The following is a 24,473-nucleotide window of genomic DNA, read 5'->3' as shown; positions in this document are numbered from 1 at the left end:
CTGTAAAATGATGAAAAGAATCCCTGACTTTCCTGCTTGTCTTGAAAGATAATCAAATATGCCTCCTTCATTTTACAAATGGGAATATTTAAGCTCAAAATGGTCAAGGAAGTTGGAACTAGGATGTGAACCCGTTATCTGACTCCTAATCTAGTACTCTTTGAAAATACTTTCCCAGAGTTAAAGTATTCTATGAATGCCAGTTCTTAGTGTTGCTATTCCAGAATATATAGAATATATGTCTTCTGCCCTTGGAGAATTTTTGAGTTGGAGAAATGGGACAGAGAAATGATAGAAGAATGAGCATAAAAATACTTAAGAGCAAAAATAAAAATACAACACTTTTTATAAAATTATGTCCTTATTAATTTTTATTTTCAAGACCCACAGTTTTCCTGTTCTCATTATTTCCTTTCCTCAGTGATACTCCCATACTCTCTTTGTCTTTTCTCCTCTGCCTATCTAAGTCAAAACTCTCATGGAAAAGAATCATATGAGCCCTTTACATGCTGATAAATGGAAAATTAACAGAATTTCTCATTGGGGGTTACATTAGAAGCTTTATCTTTAATTGGAAATGAGTCCTTGGTCCCTGTTGAAGGTGATATGGGCATTAATAAGAAGGATGAATCATGTTAGGATGAGAGTCTGGAATACTACTTAGAAATCCTGAAAATACAATACCATGTTGGACATAGTGTTACATAGTGCAATCTACCATATTCAAAGTCAGAAGACTTGGTATCCAATCCTGGCCAGACTAATTACTACCTGTGTGTGATATTGGAAAAGTCACTTCATCTTTCTGAATTTTAGTATTCTCATGTGTATGACAGACTTGAAATTGATATTTCTAAATTATCTTCCAGCAATAAATTCTGTGAGTCTGTGGTCCCCAGAAGATGACCCATTTAGGCATAAATCTAGCCAACTTGAGATCAATGCCAAATTCTGAGAAAATCGACTGTCACCTCTTCCATGCAACCTTTCTTGAGTTTCTCATTTATTTTTGACTTTCACACCTCTGCCTTTAAACAACATTTTGTTGCTTTAATTGTTCATTGAATTCACATTTATTAAGCTCCTACTAGGTGCCAGGCACTAGGAATATAAAGAAGAAATGAAATGGTCCTTTCTTTCAAGGAGCTTACAATCTACTGGGTGAAACAACACATACACATAGATGTGAATGTGAAGTAAATTCTGAATAATTTCTTTGGGATAAGGCACTTGCAAATCCTCAAAATTCGTGAACATTCCTGAAAAACACCCAACTCCCAGTTATGTGGGTAAATCAAATAAAACACATAGATCACCTTCAAATATATGCTACAGTGTGAGAGTTTTAGGTGCACTTTGAGTAAGAACTTTATGACAGTGATGATTAAATATGGAAAGCTTTACCAAGGGAAGAAGTTCTTTTCTCTCCATAGGCCTATTAAAATAGGATATATTTACATATGATAAAATATTTTACAGTGTACTTTTATAATATCACATATTATAGTTACCAGTGTTTATTGATCTCCTACTAGACTGTAAACTCAATGAGTACAGAGACAATGGTTTAGCTAACCATTGTGTTTCCAGTGATGCTCAGGGCAATTTTCCTTATATATTAGGTACTTGATAAATATTGTTTTTTTTATTTTGTGGTGGTGATAGTGTTGGTAGTGGTAGAGTTGAGATTTGAATTCCAGTCTTCTGATGCTATTATGTTCTGTTGGTTTGCCATGTAGCAGAAGATCATAGATTTTGAAATAGGGATTTTTGTTTGTTTGTTTAATTTACTTAATACCTCCCTCCAAAGAAAGAAAGTAAAGCTCACCAGATGTTTGTTTGGATTTTCATAATTTTTTTCATAGTATTTGGAGAATGTCAAAGCATTTCTTGAGTTAATCAGTGATCTCTACCTTTGGGCCCAGATATAGAGTTAAGATTGTGTCTTATAGAGAGGGAAGGTGGGGAGTCATGCCAATGCTTAATTAGCCTAGGTTTTCCAACTGGGAAATTCTGATGCAATGAAGAAAAAATTTCAAATTACATCTTATCTATAATATTTCAACATCCGGAAGGGATAGCATTAATCATCTATTTAACTACTAATTTAAATTTAATTTGGGGGTGATTTCTTTTTTCTTCTAGACACTAGAAGCCATCCTGAATTTTAAGTACTCAGGGGGCCCGGGCCACATTGATGGATATTACAGGAACCTCTCCTTGGGAATTCATGTGGAAGCTGAGCCATCTGTGTTTTTCACCCGAGTCAGTACATTGCCTGCAACAAGGTAACCTTAGCTCTTTGTGTTTTCTTATTAACTTAGTCATGTATAGTTTTCTGTTAAATAGCATATTATAACCATTTTCTGGTTGTTCCAATTTGATAAACAAATATTTATTAAGTGCCTGCTGTTTGTTTTGTACTATTTTAGACCCTGGTATAAAGTGAAACCACCCAGTGCCAGTCCTTTAGCAGTGTACCATTGGCCATTACAAACTTCAAATAAGTAATCAAGAATGAGAAAAAAAATGACAGGGACAGGAGTGAGGGTGGGGGTGGGGTGGGTGAGGTAGGGTCCATAGATGATCTATGAGAAATTTAAGGAGGCAGAGAGTAGGTATAGCTTGTGCAAAGTAGAGAGGGGTGCCATTAAAGAATTTTGTCCTTCATTTGGAGTAGTTTTGAAGATCCCAGTCCAGTGACTGATAAACAAAACACAGTGTAGTCTAATTGAAAAAGCTCTTAGATTTAGAATTAAAGAGACCAGGTTTAAATCCCTTCTCTCAAACTTACCAGCTATGTCATGATACGCAAGTCATTTACTTCCTCTAAGCCTCAGTATTCTTAAAGTTTCTTTTAAATCTATTTATTTATTTAAATAAATTGGGGTATTTTCCATGGTTCCATGATTGATGTGTTTTTCCCTCCTCTTCTCCCTTGCCCCTCCCAGAGCTGACATAAGCCTCAGTATTCTAACCTGGGAATATTGATATCTACACAGGATTGTTTTAAGTATTAAACAAGATAATGTATTAAGATATCTTGCAAACCTTTAAATGTGTTACATAAATGTTAGTGATAATTATTATTACTGTGGACACTTACAGTAACATTCTCTGAGGTCTTTTATATTTTTGACCAAAGATATTTAAAAACATTTTATTGATATCATTTGCTTTTTATGCCATTAGGATTTTTTCTTGTGTTCTTCTCCATTTGAAAGAGCCACCCCACATAACAAATTCTATCTTTTCAAGAAACAAAAAGAAGAGAAAAAGAGAAACTCTCCCCCTAATAAAACCAATCAGTGCATTAAAAAAAAAGTCTGAAAATATATGTATTGCTCCACTTCTGTGGATTTCCCACCTCAGCAAAGGAGCAGGGTAGAGGTAAAAGACCCATGTTTACAGAACCAGAAGATACTTTAGAGATAATTACCAAGCAGTTTATCATTGTGCAGATTTAAAGTAACATTAATAATATATTTTAATGTATCTTTTAATTGGCTTATGAAGTCATAGTGTAGAGCCCCCCTCTACCAATGCACATCAGCAAATATTCTACCATTCATAGTTTTAGTGAGTTGCCTTGAACACTGAGAAATCAAATGACTTATACTGAGTAATACAACCTATGTGTGTTAGAAGGGAGTGAAATTCAGGTGTTCTTCCTTCCAAAACCAGTTCTGAATACAGTATGTCATACTCTCTAACTTTTTCTGATCTCTGTGTGAGTTTCCATAAAATAATCTTTTAGGCATATGTATGTTTGGCATTTGAATAACATGGCCAGCTCATCAGAGTTGTGCTCTCTGCAGTAGAGTTTGAATGTTTGTTAGTTCAGCTCAAGAAAGAATCTCAGGGTCTGGTCCCTGATCTTGCCAGATGATCTTCAGAATCTTCCTATAACAATTCAAAAGGAAGAGATTCATTTTCCTGGTATGGACTTTTCAAGTTTCACAGGCATACAAGAATGAGGTCAGCATGATGGCTTCATAGAGCTTCAGTTTGGTAGGAGCCCAATATACTCTCCTCTTTCCACACTTTCTTTTGGAGTCTCCTAAGCAATGAGCTAGTTCTGGCAATGCATTCATCCTCCTCTTCATCTGTGTATACATTCCTGGAAAGTATACTACCAATGTAAAGGAATTTATCTCCAGCATTCAAAATTTCATCATTTGTTGTATCCAATGGTTCTACCTCTGGATAGGATTGTGCCGGCTAGTGGAGAACCTCTGTTTTCTTGGTGTTGTCAGGCCAATTCATCATCATTGAAGGTGTCTGACAACATTGCTGGAAACGTCATGCTTAAAACTGTGGGAGCAAACACACAGTGCAGCTTCACTCCATTAGTAACTGGGAAAGCATAAGAGCATTGTCCATGATCCAGAACCCATGCAAATAGGCCATTAGGGATATGTCATACAATAATGGTGGAACTGCTCTGGACAACCAAATTTTGCCATAATTTTCCACAAACCTTCACGACTGACAATATCAGAGGCCTCGGTCAGATTTATGAATGTTTTGTACAGACCTCTGTTCTGCTCCTTGTATTTCTCCGGGAGTTAGTTGTGGGGCAGCAGGCACCACATCAACTGTTATTTGGCCCTTTCTGAAGTCACATTAGCTCTTAGGTAGATGAACATCTTCCAGGTAAAGGTTTTTTGTAAAGGTTCTAGAAAAGGGCAAGGGCAAGTCCCAAACCCACTTCCTTGTAGAGGAAGAGGAAAGAGGATACATTAATCAGGGTTGAATCTCCTCCAAATGCAATCAATCTCATTTTTGATAGCTATACTCCCAGCCACCTGAGTCACATGTCAGTCCAGCCTCCAGTATTGAAAATTATATAAAGCTATCCTATCCTAGGGTATAGGTCTGTTGTCAAGAAACTCTGAAAGCCCCACTCAGGATGCCTTATGAATTCTCTTGAAACAGTTTCATCTTTGATGATGAGAAATGAATATCCCTGTCTAGCTGATAACTTTTTTACAAAGTCAGATATTTTCTTTCATGTTCATTCATCTGTTGGTCATATTGTATATTATTAGTTGCATGCTTTCTGCTATGTTTATTCTTGCATAGATTTAATTAGTTGGTTTTGTCAGACTGGGCCATGTTATAGTTTTCTAGGTTGAAATTTAATGCTTAGGTTTACATTATAATTTTAGCTTCCATATGCTTACAGAATATTAGAGATTCCTAGGACATAGAGTATTAGAGCTGAGAGAGACACTTTAGAAAACATAACACATAAATTTTTAACTCAAAGGAAGAGACTTTAGAATACACAGGATTAGAAGTAGAAATGATTTTAGAAACCTTCTAGTTCAACACCTTCATTTATCAGAAAAATAGGCCCAGAGAACTGATTATTTAGCCAAAGGTCTTGAGTGTTAGTAGCATAGCAAGAATTAGAGCTCCATTATCCTGATTCCCAGGCCAGTAGTCTTTCCATTATAACATGCTGCCTTCTAAAATATTTCACAGAACTTTTAAAGTCCATAGGAACCCAATAGTTCTTTATTTTTTAAATTTGCTGAGGCAAGTTCAAGCAATATTCAAAATCATAATGGAATAAAGTTTTATAGCAATTGAATTTTCCAGATAACTGAAATGAACTCTTTAAATATATTAAATTATTTCATTTTGCCTTTTTGATTACACTTTATAAAATGTATAACATGCTGTTTAGTCAAAATACATTCAACATAATTTAACCTTTTATTAATGACCTAGAATAATCATTAAGAAACTCAGTTAATTTGCTACCTTTTAATGTGATTATACTATCAAGCACTGAGTAGTGAAGAACTGTTTTTTTTCAGAGTCAGTGACCTCCAATTATTATGCATTTATAATTCTACATTCTACTTTGTTATTCTTCTGTTTGTTCTCTCACTGTGAATTATCATTTATTCTTTCTTTCACTGAAAAAATTCTGTGACTCTAGAGAGTTGCTCTGGGCATTGAGACATTAAGTCATATTGGCAGTGTGTGAGATGCCTGCATTTAAGCCAGGTCTTCCTTAATTTGATGCCCTTTTTTTATCTCTTAAGCTACAGTGTCAGGACTAAATTTACTGGGAATAAATATAAAGTCCTACATATGGGTTTAAAAAATCAACTGTAGAAGTATAGGACAATACAGACATGACTAACCAGTTTGTAGGGCAAATAAATTGAGTTAAAAATTTTTTTTTAAATCCTTACCTTCTGTCTTAGAATCAATGCTTTGTATTGGTTCTAAGGTAGAAGAGTGGTAAGGGCTAGACAATGGAGGTTAAAGTGACTTGCCCAGGGTCATATGGCTAGGAAGTGTCTGAGGCTAGATTTGAACCTAAGACCTCTTATCTCTAGGCCTGACTCTCAATCCACTGAGCTACCCAGCTGACCCTTGAGTTTAAATTTTACTTTATCTCCTGTTCCATATGTAACAACAGTGTGACATGATAGCCCCTGCCTCCCTGCTCCCCCAAAGATAACTTAGTCTTAATTAGCATACTTGGGGGCAGAGTATCCACAATGAGGGAAGTGATTAGACTTTCTTTGGTCATCAGAAGACACTTCAAATAGGATGTTCAAGTTGAGGTGCCATATTTTGTAAAGGATACTGATTTTCTAGAGGAGAATAATTAGGATTATGCTTGTAGCAAGTAAGATGAAAATTTGTGGAATAAATTAAGTTTATTTAGAATGAAGAAGTAAAAGATTTAGCAAAAAGGAGGTTGGGGTGGGTGAATTGGAATTATAGCTTTTGTCAAATATGTGAAGGGATGTCATGAAAGGGTTTAGACCTGTTCACTTTATCCACAGAAGGAGAACTAGGAGCAGATAGTAGAAATTGGAAGAAAAATAGATTTAGACTCATTATAAAGAAAAACTTCTGAAGAATCTGAGAAATCCAAAAGCATACCTGGTTGCCCTTGGAACCAGTATATTTCTCTTGAACTTTTCAGTAAAGGCTGGATGATCAGTGGTTAGGGATTCTGGAGAAGTTTGCTGTTTAATCTTTTTGAGGCTAATCATCTGAGGTAACTTTCAAATCTGAGCTTCTGAGATACTTTGATTCTGTGAGTTTGACTTTTATAGATGAGTGAATATATTAAAGTGGCAAAGATATGATGTGATAAGTCATTCATGAAGATGAATGAAGAAGAATTGACAGTCTATTTTTATTATTTTTTGAGTTTGTGAACATTCCTCTTTAGAAATACACAGACTTCACCTAAGTTAGAAAGTAAAGTTCTCTATTATTTGTTAAAATCACTTTAAATAACATCAAATCAGTAATATTGTTAGGAAATACATTTTGATAAGAGTAGTCCAAGTTTCTTTCCATGAACAATGAGCATTTAGGAAGAACAATTTCTTCTGATCCCCTTAGAATTTGTTATCAACTTTTCTATTTTCTGAAGTAAAATCTAGTTTTAGAGCATAGTCACAGGGTAGTATAGAGGTGATAATAGCTATTACTGACATTAATAATAATTTCCCTTGCAATAACAACTTAGAAGCAACCACTAGGATCAGTTCCATTTCCCAACCCAAGAGTAGGACAAAATCTGCTTAATTTGGGGAAGAATCTCATGGTAATTTATGTTTCAGAAATAAAAGGAGGAATTGGGTTTCTTTTAGGTAGATCTTAGTTACCTAGTAGGAAGAAACATACATTCTCACAATGTTTAATTGATTTATTATTTCCCATATATTCTGTTTATAATATTGCTTGAACATCTTTAGCAATGAGGAAATTACTCCTTAAATGAATGATAAATTAAGAGGCCTTTGAGAAAGGCCCTCTTTTTGAGATGCTAAACTCTTTTTTTATGTATTTCAGTTCAACAAATACTTATTAACACTTTTTATGGGGAAAGCTCTTTAGTTTTGCCTATTAGACATGTATAAATTAAGCCTCATTTCATGTTGCTCTTAAAATATTTTGGGACATTTTAGACACTACTATGTATTTTAACATTTTATGACTACATGTTATCACTGAACAAGTACTAGGTTATAAATCTTGGGTTTGGATTCTAGCTCCGCTCTGTATAACCAATGTAATCTTGAAGTCCCTTAGAATCATAACTAAATTCACAGACTCTGAGTTGGAAGGGACATTGAAAGGTCATCCCAGGTATTTTTAAACAATTGGATAGAAATGAGAAGTGAGAGCAGGTAACAAGAGGAAACATAGTTCCCTGGAAAGAGGATGGGATTGATTTGCATTTTGCTTCAATTCTGGCTTCGTCACCCAGGACCTTCAAGGTCCCTTTCTGACTATTTCTTATAAGCGGATTACTTCAAAATTGCTGGTACAGTATAGTAAGAAGAATATCAGGTGTACTAAATTTTGCAATAATAATAGCTAACATTTATAGATTGCTTTGATTTTTGTGAAGTGCTTTACATGTTATCTCATTTGATCTTCATAGCAACCTAGAAGGTAAGTGTTATTATTGTACACATTTTACAGATGAGGAACCTGAGGCTTAAAGAGGTCAAGTGACTTGTCCAAGGCCACCTCAGTTTGTAAGTGCCTGAGGCTGTATTTGAACTCAGACCCTTCTAACTTCAAGACTTATACTCTATGTACCAAGCCCCCTAAAATGAGCTATGTCTGGCAAGGAGAACTAAAGAAAATAGCAAGGGCTAATTTAGCTGTTCTGGAAGAAAACAAATTAAAGGAAAAGTACCAACTATTTGAGGTGGATCGGAAGATAGATGACTGATGTTAGAATTGCTCAATATTTTTTGTTTCTGTTTTCCCTGCCAAGGACAATGTTCTATAGTGGTAATGGGCAAACTATAGCCCACGGGCCAGATGTGGCCCCCTGAAATGTTCTATCTGGCCGTGGGACATTATTCCTAATCTGACAAATACAATGAATAGGATGCAATGCAATTAAACTTTGAAAGAGTTGCCTTAGAAAAAGACTGACAGATGAGCATTTCCTTTCCTTTGGCCCCCTCTTTAAAAAGTTTGCCCATCATTGTTCTAGAGACATAAAACTGATAGATTTGGAGAATGCTATAATTTGTCTGTATTTTAGCAAAGCATTTGATAAAGTATTCCATATTCTTCTTATGAAAATTTTGGAAAGATATGGTCCAAATGGTAGATTTTGGTAGAATTGGAAGTTTTATGGATTTGGAATTAATTGGTTAGCCAGACTCAAAGGCTAGTCAATAGTTCAGTTCCATCTTGGAAGGAGTCTAGTTGAGAGCCTGAGGAATCCATACTTGTTCTTGTGCTACTTAACATTTTTTTTTCAACAACTTAGATAAAGGTATGGAAGTGACATAATAGATTTTCAAGGGGGAAGAATAGTTAACAACTTGAATCGAAGAATTGGGATTCAGCAAGATCTAGCCTACCTACCTGTCTTGGCCTGGCTTTTTAACCCAAATGGAAGACTATATTTATCCACATAATATAAATATAGTCTTCCATTTGGGTTAAAAAGCCAGGCCTAGAGACTGGAGGTCCTAGGTTCAAATTTGACCTCAGATACTTCCTAGCTTTATGACCCTGGATAAGTCATTTAACACCCATTGCCTAGCCCTTATCGTTCTTCTGCCTTGGAACCAGTACTTAGTGTTGATTCCAAGACAGAAGGTAAGGGTTTTAAAAAAATAGCCATATGTCTGATAGTACAAATTAGGAGGAGCAACTTAAATATTAATTTGTCTAAAAATGATCCAGTGATTTTAGTGAACTGAAAGCTTAGTTTGAGTTAACAGTGTGATATGGCAGTCACTAAAGCTAATAGGATTTGAGTCTACAATGAATGACATGCTTTCCTACAATAGAGAGGTACTAATCCTGCTGTACCCTGATTTTCTCAGACCCTAGCTAAACTATTATGTATAGTTCTGAGCACCATGGTTTAGGAAGGACATTGATAAGGTAGAGCAAATAGTTAGAAGAGGGCAACCAGAATGACAAAGGGCCTTGAATTAATGTAGAGTCAACTGAAAAAACTGGGGGATTGAATATTCAAAGGGAATATGATAGCTTTTTTCAAAAATGAAGAACCTTCATGTAGAGTGATAGGTGACTTCCTCACATATAAAGTAAAGTTATTCTTTGGGTTCGGATTAGATGATCTTAAAAGGACCTTTCCAGTTTTAAATCTACGATCCTTTGTTTGATTGCTCTGAAGGAAGAATGTGAAATTGAGATTAAAAAGAGGCAATTAGAGCTATTCACAAGTAGACTGATTTGTCTTGGAAGGGAGTTTTGTTCTCTCTCATTGGCCTTTTTTTTTGTTTTTTAGAATAAACAAAAATGTTTTATTGGAACATATATACATGGAAGAAAAGAGGTATCTATCAGAAATCTGGAATGCTTAAGAAATAGGTAAAGACCTTTTTAAGTGAAGACTAGATGGCCAATTGTTGGACATATTCATTTTGTATATGGATTAGATTAGATCATTCCTGAGGCCCTGCTAAATTTTGGAATTCTATCAGTTTTTTTAAAATTTAAACATTTATTAATATTCATTTTTAACATGGTTACATGATTCATGCTCCTACTTTCCCCTTCACCCCCCGCAGTCCCCCCTACCCATGGCCGATATGCATTTCCACTGGTTTTAACATGTGTCCTTGATCAAGACCTATTTCCAAATTGTTGTTAGTTGCATTGGTGTGGTAGTTTCGAGTCTATATCCCCAATCATGCCCACCTCAACCCATACATTCAAGCAGTTGTTTTTCTTATATGTTTCCTCTCCTGCAGTTCTTCCTCTGAATGTGGTAGCGTTCTTTACCATAAATCCCTCAGCATTGCCCTGGGTCATTGCATTGCTGCTGGTACAGAAGTCCATTGCATTCGATTTTACCATAGTATATCAGTCTCTGTGTACAATGTTCTTCTGGCTCTGCTCCTTTCACTCTGCATCAGTTCCTGGAGGTCTTTCCAGTTCTCCTGGAACTCCTCCAGTTTATTATTCCTTTTAGCACAATAGTATTCCATCACCAGCATATACCATAATTTGTTCAGCCATTCCCCAATTGAAGGGCATACCCTCCTTTTCCAGTTTTTTGCCACCACAAAAAGCGCAGCTATAAATATTTTCATACAAGTCTGTTTATTTATGATCTCTTTGGGGTACAAACCCAACAATGGTATGGCTGGATCAAAGGGCAGACAAATTCTATCAGTTTTAAATCTAATATTATTATATTACATGTAATGAAATTAATGTCCAGAGTTGAAAGGATTGACTGAATTGATACATCCATAGGAAATAACACAGCCTTGTTTCAAGTAAATGTCCTCTAATTCTCAAAATTATGCTTTATTAGGCCATTCCCTGTGTGAAGCTCAGCTTCTCTTTCTGTAAAAATGGGCATAGTCACTTTCTACCCTGTTTCTTTCACAGGACTGTTGAGATGCCTACTGATTAACAAATTACTAAGATTAAAATGAACTGAAATACTTTCTTACCCTTTGCAAATAAAATCACATCTCTAGAATTACTCTGGTCCTGACTATCATGACCAACAATTAATTATTGCTTAACGGTCATTTGTTATGAGGCCCCACACCAAATGCTTTACTCTGTAAAATTTCTCTCATTCAGTCAGGGAGCATTTATTGAGCACTTACTATATACCAGTCAATGGGCCAGGCATAGAAAGAAATGCAAATATAGTTAATATTTTCAAGGAGCTTGTTTTCCTTGTTTTTTCTTTTTTTAAATAATATTTTATTTTTCCCAAATTACTTGTAAAAACAACTTTTAAGTCTTTTCTTTTTTGAGTTCCAAATTCTCTCCCTTTCTCTCTCCCTGAGAGAGTCAACAATTTGATATAGATTTTACATTAGTTTTTTTTATTTTAAGGAGCTCATTTTGTAATGAGGAAGTTAACATTCAAATAATGATGTATATATACCAGAGATACACAGTATAAATGGAAGGTAATCTCAGAAGGAAAGTACTAGAAGTGTGTGTGGGAGAGAGAAGAGAGAGAGAGAGAGAGAGAGAGAGAGAGAGAGAGAGAGAGAGAGAGAGAGAGAGAGAGAGAAGGAAGGAGAACACAAGAACCTAAGGCTACTTGTAAGAAATTGCATTTGTGTTGATTCTTGAAGATGGCCCAGAGGCATGAGTGAGAAGTTAAAAAGCCAGTGTCAAGAGATTGATTGTCATGTAACAGGAGTAGCAAGGAGGCCCTCTTTGCTAGGTCTTAGATTACCCAGAAGGGACTATAAGGTAAGAATCATAGAAAATTAGGAAGCAGTCATGTTGTTAAGTACTTTAAATGCCAAACAAAGCATTTTATGTTTGATTATGGAGGTACTAAGGAACCTTTGGAGGCTGTCAAGTAGTGGGAGTGACATGGCAGAGAAAATACAAATCAAAAGCCTATTAATATAATCCAAGCAAGAGATGATGAGGACCTATACCAGAATGTTGTCTGTATATGTAAAGAGAAGAGGTGGAGGAGAGACATTGTGAGAGTAGGTGTGACAGGATTTGGCAATGGAATCTATATGTGGTAAAAATGACAATGAAGAGTGGAAGAGTACTCTGAGGTTGTGAGCCCAGGTAACTTGGAGAATGGAGCTACTCTTCAAAGTATTTTTAAAAATTCAATTTCCTTTTTTATCAATTAAGAAAAATTTACCTTATCTGTCCTGCCCACTCCCTCTAAAAAATAAAGAAAAACAAAATGCCTTTGACAGTTAAAGGCAAGTGGAGAAAATAGGGAGTGTTTTCAGGGAATAGGGGAAAGATTAAAATTTATTTTGGACTTGTTGAGTTTGACATACCTGTGGGGCATTTAGTTTGAGATGTCAATCAGTCGTTAATAAATATATTTTTTAAATGTTCAGTGTGTGCAAGGCATTGTGTTAAACTCTGTAGCTACAAATAAAAATTAAAACTAAGTCCTTGCCCTCAAGGAGCTAAGAATCTAGCAGAAAAAGACAACACACAAAAGGAAGTTGAAAAGCAGGATGATGTAAAGAGAGGAGAGAGAAGATATTTCCAGACCTGGGGGCCATGATGGAAAAAATCTAAAAGCAGGGTAACTTGGTTTAATGGGTAGACTTCCTTAAACCTCTTCTTTAAGTAGAAGCCCTTAAAACACTATATAAATGCTATCTATTATCATTAGCATCATTATTTTAATTTTTGTCTCTTTTTTCCCCATTTCCAGTCCATCCCTTTACATTAGCTCATAAAAATAATACTTCTAAGACATATTTACCATGCCATCCCCTTACTTAAAAATATTCACTGTTATCTTATTGCCTACAAAATGAAATACAAATTATTTTAGCTTAAGTTTATGGTCCTTGACAGTCAGTTTCTAACCTACCTTTACAGCTTTATTTCACATTACTTTCCTTCATGAATAATAAATTCCAACCAAAATGAACTACTATGTGTTCTCTGAAGATGTCATTTCCTTTTACTGTGCATTTGTAGATATTCATGCCTAGAATGTACTTCCTCTTCTTTTGTGTCTTGATGATAACTTTTCTGCCTTCTTTCTTTTTATGCTTATTTTATATACCATTTTCTCCATGAAGCCTTAAAAAAAACCCCAAAACCCAAAAAACTGATTTTGTTTTCAGCTGAAAGTGTTTTCTTCTTCCTCAAAATTTCCCAGAGGTCTTAGTCTGGGTTTCTTTTTTGGCTCTATTACTCCTACTTTATATTATATTTGTATGTGCCATCTCCATCTTCGCATAGTATCTTAAGCATAGGAATAGTGTCATCTTAAATCTTTGTTATCTCCAATGCTTAATATAGTACTTTGCACAGAATAAGAGCTTAATATAAATGTTTGAATTGAAGTGATAGCTTCTTTCTCAGATGTGTTTAACATTCTTTTCCTGTTCCTCTAAAATTGTAGTCACATGCACATTTTTGAATCAAAGAATTCTAAATTTTAGACTTTTAAACATCTTTGTTGTGCATTTTAACTAAAACATTACATTTCCTTTGACCCTAAGTAATGTCTATGTGCCATATCCAGAAAATGATTTCATTATTTGTCCAGAAAATGTTGGACATGAATTTCTGAACAGATTTATTTAACAAGCATAATCCTGTGGATACATGCTGAAATCTCCTTACCCATTCAGACAGAGAAAATAGAATAACTAAAGAGCTGTTGCAAAGGTGAACATTAGTCTACCCATTACAAAAAAAGAATTGTCAAGAATGAAGATGATTTTCTGTGCTATGTGTGTATATATTTTTAGTTTTTAAAATGCCATTCTCTGATTATATGATGACTTGCCAAAAAAACCCATCAAACTTGATATTGAGTTGTAATCTTTTCTGGTAGCATGGTGTCCTAAAAAAAATATCTAGCATTATAGAATTGGAAAAGAGCAATAGATATGTCCTCCATGACCCTTCTTAGTGTCTCATCACTCTCTAGGGCAGGGGTTGGCAACCTTTTTGGCCATGAGAGCCATAAACGCCACATTTTTAAAAATGTAATTTCGTGAGAGCCGTACAGTGTGCTCACAGTGTGCTCCTGTAACAGCACCTGAAAAAAAATTGACTTTATGGCTCCTGCAGAAAGAGCCATACATTGCCGACCCCTCGTCTAGGGCAACTCTCATCTATATACTTAGCACATTTAAAATGTAAATGATATAATTATTGTGTATATCATACCTACTGAGTAAAGTTCAAACCAATTTGTCTATGTAAGATTAATCTATTCACATGGGTTATTTAAATATGGATATAGCCAGTGAGTGTCATGGAAGATACTACTGGAGGCCAGATATAGTGCTGAAGAGAAGAGTGGAGTACATAGCTTCTTTAGAAGATTGGTTAGGGAGAAAGGTCAGAGAGTCCTCAGGATTACTGGTGAAGTTGAGCACTCTTTTCTTCAGTTTCTGAAAGGGTTATCAGATTGGAATTATATCAGTCATCCTCCTCATATATCAGTGGATTAGGGTTATGAGTTTGAATTAAGAAGAAAAGACACTTCTTTGTTCATTCTTAAGTGGAAAGGATAGCCTTTATCTTACATTTGCCAGGTCAGCTACTTCTTGTCACATGCTGATGACACAAAAGACCATCACAAATAGTGAAAAGAAAGCAAAACCATTTATCCAAGCAAAATTGAAAATAGAAATTGTATGTGTTCTATGGCTTACAATATGTCAGAAAAGCAAATAAGCTTTTGTCCTGGGAATAAGATACTAAATAACTTATTGAGGCAATACATAAAAAGCAAAATGTAAAGGGCTATAAATGTCAGTTATTATTATTCTTTAAAATAATAATTTATTACTGATTCCGGAGAAATCAAATGCATTGATAATGACAATAAGACGTAAAATTTATGTAACATTTTAAGATGTGCAAAATGCTTTCCATATATTATTTAATTCCTACAACAGCCCTTTTTTAGGTTATATTTTTATTCTCATTTTATAATTTAGGAAACTGGGACTAAGAGTTTATGTGACTTCAATAGAGAGAATCATGATTTTATCTCATCTTTCTTAAGCCAACTCTAGGACTGTCTTTTGCTTATTATCAGATTATGAGTCATGATAGTGATTTTGCCATTTTATTTCCTCTAGGACCATACATAGTGTTATAGACATAGGTGCATGGTAAACAGTTGTGTTGATAATAATGTCAGGTCTTTGTGGAAGGGCTCCAATGGTTGACAGTCTTACTGCTTTAGATAATATCATACTTGTGGATGTAGAAGACCTGGTGAATGGTGGTGTAGAACCAGATGGCATTTGAGTTTTGTTTCAAGTAGTTAGTAGAAATTCTTTAAGAATCAAGAAAGGAAATACAGCCATTCTAGGCAGAGGGAATAGAATGAGCAGAATGAGCAGGTAGAGAGAATAGGGTATATTTTTAGAATAGAGAGCAGTCTAATATGAGACAAATTTTAAAAGGTAGGATGGCAATAGGTGACAACCAGATCAAGCACATTCAGAGGAAAAGATAAAGAGAGCATACTTCTTTGATGTTATGGTTATTTTAAAAAATATTTTTTCTTTGTACTTCTATTATTTTGATATTGAATAATTAGTTGACATTGGTTAGTTATTTGGAATAAATATATACATATATATTTATGTATATATGAATGTATATAAATATATATATATTCCTGTTTGCTAAGTTTACAGCAATGGACTCCATGCTGTGGCCACAAATATACTTATAACTTATGTATGATCCAATTGTTGTCTCTATACTACTTCTTTGTTAATTTCTAACTTTTGTAGAGAAGTTTTCTAGTCAGGTTTGGTTTGGACTGGATGGTCTTTGAGGCTTCTTTCAACTTGAGATTCTGTAATTTTGTGATTTTGATTCTTTAAGGACCAGAGGCTCTGACAAAAATGAGACAGAGGTTAATGTTTAAACATGTGTTAGGAAGCAAGGAACTATAGTCAGGTGAAAATATCACTCTTGGGAATTAATGAAAACCTTGCATAGAGGCAGCCCTGAAGTATAAAAGAAAAGATATGTCTAAGAGTTGTATTATATATCTATTAACTCCCATGAAATTTTCTAAGTGGTGGCTTCAAGGGGAAACATAATCTATGTCTGTATGTATATGTATAGACATATGAATAGGTATATATGTATGCACACACATATAGATATATATATATAGAAATATATGTATATAGGTATTTGTGTAAATTCATTCCTTCATACTTTATGAATTTATCATTTCATCATTATGGACCATCTTCCTATCAGTGAAGACTACATTCTTCTGAGCTTTGGCTAGTGGTCTTCATAAATTGCTGTAGTCACAACTATACAACTGTGTATGCATGTATACACATACTTATGGACATATCATGTATGCATATATGTATAATTTGTATCTGTATTCATGTGTATATGTGCATATATGCGCCTTTATAAAATATAACACTGTACATATGCATCTCTTCCTATTTGTAGTACTTTGCTCTTTCATTTCCCTGTAACTTGGATTCCTTTTCCCCAATAAATGTTTTATAAGTTCATTTTACTGATGAAAGATTTTGCTGTGATTAAAGATTTCATGAAGTTATGACAAGGGTGTAATAGATCTTCATTCTTTAAGACTCTGCTTGCCTTGAGCTGACTGAGTAGGTTGGGCGTTGATGGCTGTCAGAATGAATGACTGTCTTACATTCACTGTAACTCCATTGGAGAAGGCCTCGCCACTTCTCTAGAGTTAAATTCAAGTAAACAACCATAGGAAAAGGGAGAATATTTTAAGATCATAGTCAGCAGAATAGTGTACTCACCTGCTTCCCTGGAAAGAAGCTCATTTTTGTAATAGATTGTAAAATTAATTTTCCAAGAATACCTCCTGGCCTGCAATGTGGCTCTAGTTGCATGTTCAATATTCTTGTTCAAGAATCTCCTTCTTTTGTAAATCAATTGGCAAATTATGGAATTTTAAAAACTGGGTATTACAGAAATAGGGAAAGAAAATAAGAGTGCTAGACTTTATGGCAGGGGCTCTGGATTCAGGTCCCAATGCTGCATACTATTGATCCTCTTGTTTTTTTTTTCCTAATACCATCTTCATCTTCCCCTTTGTACTTAATCATCCATTTCAGTATCTAAATGATTATTATGAGAAAGAGATTAAATTTACTAGCTTGGTGCCACTGACTAATCTCTGACTTCTATGGCAGAAATGACAAAGAAATAGCTTTTAGTGCCACAGAAGGGTAAGTTTTCCAGTACAATCTTTCAAAAAATGGATTGGGCTACTTCAAAGGTAGAAGTTTTCAGAGAGTGCCTTGAATAACACTTGTTGCAGGTAAAAAGTAATCCTGCTTCAGGGTGGAACTGCACTGGATGACAGTTAAGTCTTTTCTGGTGCTAAGATTTCTTTTTTGGCCTGTTCAGAATTGACAACATTGTTCCTAATGTCATGCCTCATAGGACTATACTGCTCCTCTATGATTTCTCCCTTGTTTGACTTCCTTTTAATACCCATTGATTTTCCTAATTGGTTGATAAACATCTATCACTAGATTTTGTTAAATAATCTTTTGCATATAATTTATATAACTTCTAACACAAGACCATATGCTTATTTTTAATAGATACACATTCTGAAAATTTCTTCTTATTCTTTAGGACCCAGAATTAGGAGGGAACTTAGAGGTAATTTAATCCAACTCCCTGCTCATTGGATGAATTAGTAGCGTTTCAGAGTTGTAAGGAACCTTAGACATGCCAGAGGTTTCATATTTGGAAAGCAATAGGAAGCTAGAACTGAAAACTACTTCTGAGGCTAGCATTTTTGTACACTAAATTCTTTCCTTGAGAAGCTATTCAGTGTGTCATTAGACTTCTTGGAGAACTGGACTCCTTCCATGCCATCCCTAATACTTGGTCATTTAGCCTCAATCTGAGGACCAGGATTAAAGGGAATCAGTTATTTCCTGATGCTATATATTCTTGTTTGGATAGCTTATAGATAGTAGAAGCTGGAATCTATCTTTCTGTTATTTTCACCCATTATTTCTTCCATTTGTGGACAAATTGAAGAGTAACTCCTCTTCCACATTTTAGCTCTTTAAATTCTTGATGACAACTATCATGTTCTTTCTACAATATCTCTACTTATTCATTTATCTTTTTCTTGAACACTTTTAGTACTATGGAACTCTCTACCTTGAGAAGGCCCCTGCCATTTTTGACAACTTTAACTGTCAGAAAGTTATTCATGTTATTAGTTGAAATCTGCTTTTCTTTGTACAATTACATATTGCTCTTGTTTTTGGCTTTGCAACCAAGTAGAACAAGCAGAACCATTTGTCCATATCGCCTGAGGGCCTTAAATGACTTAAAGATAGCCATCATTCCTCCCTGTCCTATAACACTTCACCACCCCACCACCCCACCATACATTTAAGACTTCCTTTCTCCAGGCTCAATGTGTTTTGTTGCTTTAATCAATTCTAATTTCTACTTTCTTCATATTTTGGTTATCCTCATCCAGATGGTCTTTAATTTGTCAGTGTCCAACTAAAATGGAATGCGGAGGAGCAAAAATAATAGGACCATGATAACCTTCCTGAATTCATTCTTCAGTGATTAACATGTTTCTTTAAAAACTCCCCCCTCCAGTGATTCTGAACTTTCATTTGTCATTACTCACTCTGTTTTCCACTGACTGCTCCCTTATTCCCATCTCTCTTAATTCAGCCACCTGAGCTCTCACCCTAAAGCAAACCAACTCTTCCACTATGTTTTCTTGAATGCCTACCTTAAGTAACAAACTTGATTTCATTTTAAACCTTTTCCTTTCTTGCTCGCTTCATCTACTCCTTGAAACACTCCTAATCTTTCAGTTAATTTACTTATTTCCCATGAACTACTCGTTCAAAGCCACACACAGAGATGGTCATACCAGTTGATTTTTCACTTACCCACAAGGCTTTTATATCTATGTTCATGAAATCTGAAATCACTTTACCTCATCATAATCTGTTGTTATTTGACAACTATGTAACTATCCCTATGCCTTGGAGCTCCAGATGCCATTTTTTTATTCTCTGCAGAAAACCGTTAATTCCTATATTTCTCATTTCTTCCCCAGCTACTATTCCTACCATCTACTATGCTCTTTACTTCTTCATCTTAACTTTTCCCTGCATCCTACTCTGAACTAAGTTAACTCTACATTGCTGTTTTCTCTCAAGTTCCTCACCCCTTCATCCTGTTGATGATCTTACTCTTCTAAATCTCAGCCTTAAATTACCCTCATTATCTATCCTGTCTTCTTTCTTACTCATGTAATAAATGAAGCTAAATGAAATCTTGAAAACATGTGGACTTAGTCTACTACAAATTTATATTTGTTAATATTAAGTGGATTCTCACTGTGGCAAAAAAATTACTTTTATATTTCCCTAATTAATTCATCATTCACTCAGCACAGTGGCTTTTACAGACTTTTTCCTTAATTCTCAAATTTTGTATAAATCACCCTGCCCCTACCTTTTCAGCAGAGAATCTTGCCTTTAACTTTATCTCTACTGAACAGCTTTTCCCAAAGTTACCAGAGATCTCTTAGGTATCAAATCTAATACCTTTTCCTCAACATTCATCTTTCCTGACCTATCTGTAGCCATTGCCAGTGTTGATGGTGATCAGTCTCCTCCATACTTTCTTCTCCCAAAAGTTTACCAATGTTCTCCCCTTTTCTCTTGTGTTCTAATTACATCCCTACTGCCTAAAAATATGTCTTTCTCCTCCATCCTCAAAAAACTCACTTGTTTCATTGATCCTTGCCAGCTCTCACACATACATTCCTTTTGGTGGTTAATTTCCTTGAGAAGCCATTTACAGTAAGTATCTTTACTTATTTTACTTTCTATAATTTGACCTCTTATCTCATCATTCAACTAAAACTGCTCGCTATAAAGTTACTCTCTTAACTGCCAAATCTAATGCCTTTTTCTCAGTCTTATTCTCTTCTCTCTAGGCTTTCAGGACACTACTTTCTCCTGGTTCTCCTCCTTCCTATTTGACTATCACTCATTCTCCTTTGCTAGAACCTCATCCACATCAAGCCCTCTGACCTGGGATTTCTTCTCCTTTTGTTACACTTGAGATATAATCAGTTTCCATGGAATTACTTATCATCCCTATACAGATGATTCTCAAACCTACTTATCCAGCCCTAAGCTCTCTTTTACTTCCAGACTCACCTACTTGCTTATTTGACATCTTGAATTGCATGTCCTGTCGACATCTTAAAGTCAACATGTCCCAAACTAAGCTAACCTAAACACCATTTGGAAACTACATTTCCAAACTTCCATATTACTGTTGAGAGCACCACTATTCTCCTAGCCTCACAGACTTGTAAACTAAGTGTCACCCTCAAATCCTCATTATCTCTCATCTCTCCATCTCCATCTCCAATCTATTGCCAAGGCCTGCTGATTTCACATTTGAACAACCCTTCTCTCCTATAACTTTGTGATGACCTTTATTGAGGCCTTCATCACCTTACATCTGTATGTAGCAGTAACCTGCTGATTAGTTTGCCTATCATAAGTCTCTCCCCACTCCAGTGTCAACCACTCAGCATTATGTCACTTCTCTACTCAGTAAACTTCACTTATTTCCTATCACTTCTAGGATCAGATATCAAATCTTCTGTTTTACTTAAAGCCTTTAAAAACCTGGTATCTTTTTGTATTTCCTATCTTTGTTTAATTTGACAACAAACATGATCTCTTTGTTGTTCCTTGATTATGATTTTCCATCTTCTGACTCTGCATGTTTTTCTCTGACTATCCCCTATGCCTGAAACAGTTTTCCTTCTTTGTCTCTATTTCCTAGTTTCCTTGACTTCCGTTATATCCAAGTTAAAATCCTGTCTTCTACAAGAAACCTTTCCCTAACCCTCTTAATTCTAGTGTCTTCCTTCTCATGACTGTTTCCAATTTATACTGTATTCGGCTTGTTTGTATGTGGTATAGCATTATGCATGTTATCTACCTTAATAGATTTTGAGCTCTTTAGGGGAGGGATTATCTTTTATCTTTCTTTGTATACCCAGTGCTTAGCACATAATAGGTTCTTAATAAATGTTTGTTTACTGACTTGTTTCTTTTGTCTCCAGATCACCTCTGCCAACTGTGGGTTTCCTCAAGGTTCTTTCCTGGACCTTCTCCTCTTCTCCCTCTATAATATATTTGGTGATTTTATCAGCTCCCACAATTTCATTCATCATCTCTATACAGCCTTAATGTCTCTATCAACTCTTACATATCCTCAACTCCCTATTAAACATCTTGAGTTGGATGCCTTGTAGACATCTTAAATTAAATATTTCCAAAACTGAATTCATTTTCTTCCCATACTGATCCTCCTTAATCTTAATCTTTTTATTTGAGATTATTTCAATTTGTCCTGTCTGTAGCTTCTCTGTATCATAATAGTTTGCAAGACACCCCCACCCCATTAAACTGTGAATTTCTTGAGGGTAAGAACTGTTTTTTGATTTATTTGTTATTTCTAGTGCTTAGCACAGTGCTTGGCACATAGTAGATGCTTGATAAATGCTAGTTCACTGACTTATTGACCAAGTTCTGTAAAAAGAAATTGACAATAAAAGTGTTATGTACCTTCTAACGGGAGAAAGTAACATAGATCTTCTGACTTAAAGCCTTGTGTTTTTTACACCATATTATTCTGCCTCCTAAAAAGCTGTTCATGCTGAAAATGGAATGCTTTTTCCTATATCCAGAACAGTTGACTTCTCACCTTGACTTATTAAATGTGGAAATCTGAGTATTGCTTAAATTTCTATTTACAATCTTTGGCAGCTCTATTTTGCTGAAATAACTAGGCATATCGGCTTCCCTGTATTACCAGTGAGGGTGTTTATCTATTCACAGATCTTTTTTTAACCTTTTTTCCTTTGGGGATTGGTATTTACAGGCCAGTTTATACCTCTTATCCTAGATTAGGTTTGAGTGACCAAGATTATAAAAGGACTATAAACTGCCATTCATAGAATCACAAAATCAAATCTTAAAGGCCATCTAGTTCAACTCTTAGTTATGAAGGAATCTTTTCCCAACCTGCAAGAAGTGGTCAATAAGCCATTATCTAGTGGAACTTGAGAGGTTGAACCTGGAAAAGAAAACATTTAGGAGAGAGAATGGTTTTTTAAGTACTTTGAAGATTATCATGTAGAAAAGTGATTAGTCTGACTTTGGCCTCAAAGAACAGAATCAGAAACACTGGATGGAATTTATATTAAAACGCTTCACAAAATGATTATTTAAAATTATATCTACATGTAATTTGGACAAAATATTTTTTAAAAATAAATGATTGTAGACTATTGACTAGTTCTCTTTTGATGCCCTTTCCAATTGAGAGATTCTGTGATTCTACTTAACACTTTAGCCTGGTGTTAGCCTGGCAGCCTGGGCAGGTAGATGACTCTGTGGACATAGAGCACTGTACTTGGAATCAGGAAGACTCACCTCCGTGAGTTAAAATCTGGCCTCAGTTATATACTAGCTGTCTTTGGACAAGTCACTTAACCTTGTTTGCCACAATTTCTCATCTATAAAATGAACTAGAGAAGGAAATGGCAAACCACATCAATATCCTTTGCCAATAAAACTCACAGATGTAGTCACAAAATCATATAAGTCTGAAACAACTCAACAACAATAGCCTGGCAGATTTCCCTTCTTATTGAAAATTTTAAAAAAATTTAAATTTCTGTTCTGCAATTGTTCATAAATAGAGGCAAGTCTTCTTGGGGAAGGAGGAGACAGGCAAGAATGAGAGGACAATGATTTAAAAACATAAGCATTTTTTGAGAGAATGGTGAATATGATTTTTTAAATAGTGTGTTTATATGTTTCTATCTAGTACCCGCCAATGCCACCTGCTTCTGGATGTATTCAACTCCACAGAGCATGAACTAACTATCAGTGCTAAGAGCAATGAAGAACTTATTCTACATGCTGGGGAATGTCAAAGGTAAGTTCTTCTCCTCTCTATACATTAATTAATCTATTGGGTTTTTAAAACAATAGTAATGTCAAAGATTCATGGGTTTAACAGACTGGTTAATTTGATACTTTGGTTGTGGTGGTATCTGTCTTAGTAATTAGGGGCTAGAAGAGTTTCCAAAAACTATGGCTGATCTGTGCTACGGGAAGGGATTTGTTTCCTAACTTGGCAAGCTATCTAGTACATAGGTACAATTTTATTCTAAGGATCTTTTCTTTGGTGATATGGCTGCTCTGAGTTTCTATGCCAATTGATTTCTTAGATCTGGATAGACATCACTGGGAGCAACTGTCAGCTGCCATTCTCAACAAAAAATGAAGAAGCAGAAGAGTGAAAAAAAAATTTTATGCAATGTGTTGGGTTAAGCTAAAGGTGTGTAGAGTACAAAAATCAAATTTGTAGCATTGATTTAAAAATTAGAAAAAATTTGTTCTCTGTCTTTATATATGAAAGTACTATACAGGGCAAAGATTAGGGAACAGTGATGTCATAGTCTGTCCTGACCCAGTCTCTCAATTTGAGCCCTGACCATCTACCTGATTTGAGAGTTGGCATTTGGTTGTGGTGGTATCTGTCTTAGTAATTAGGGACTAGAAGAGTTTCCAAAAACCATGGCTGATCTGTGCCTAAGTTTCTTTGAGGGTGTCATGGTGATTGCCTTCTCCATTTTTATGTTGATTTTTTTCCCACATAGTATATTTTGGAAAGCTCCAAGTCACCCAAATAATCATTTGACTATGTATATAATGGTGCATAGGATAAGGCAGGGAAAAACTGGAGAGGAGCTATAATTTATATAGAAGAAAAGGTTTTGGCAAAATAACTCAATTACATTATAATGCTCTATGCCAAGTGCTCAGGTGACCCAATAGTCTTGATGGTAGGAAGCATGGGAGATAATGTTCAAGGTTCTGCCTGCTTCACTCAATCTTATATGTCATAAA

At 35.2% G+C, this 24,473-nt stretch overlaps 1 protein-coding gene across 1 annotated transcript in view; it reads left to right on the top strand.

The window, feature by feature from the left end:
• TRAPPC9 (trafficking protein particle complex subunit 9) overlaps nt 1-24,473 on the top strand; it is a 1,005,189-nt gene that overhangs the window by 494,389 nt on the left and 486,327 nt on the right. Inside the window, exons 19-20 of the mRNA XM_044684475.1 lie at nt 2,146-2,288; nt 23,386-23,496. Coding sequence (XP_044540410.1) covers nt 2,146-2,288; nt 23,386-23,496 — 254 coding nt within the window. The remainder of the gene's footprint in view (nt 1-2,145; nt 2,289-23,385; nt 23,497-24,473) is intronic.

The sequence above is a fragment of the Gracilinanus agilis genome, chromosome 1 (assembly GCF_016433145.1).
Source record: "Gracilinanus agilis isolate LMUSP501 chromosome 1, AgileGrace, whole genome shotgun sequence".
In the NCBI taxonomy this organism is placed as follows: domain Eukaryota; kingdom Metazoa; phylum Chordata; class Mammalia; order Didelphimorphia; family Didelphidae; genus Gracilinanus; species Gracilinanus agilis.
Note: the sequence above shows the minus strand (reverse complement) of the source record. Positions and strands in the feature narration are given on the sequence as shown.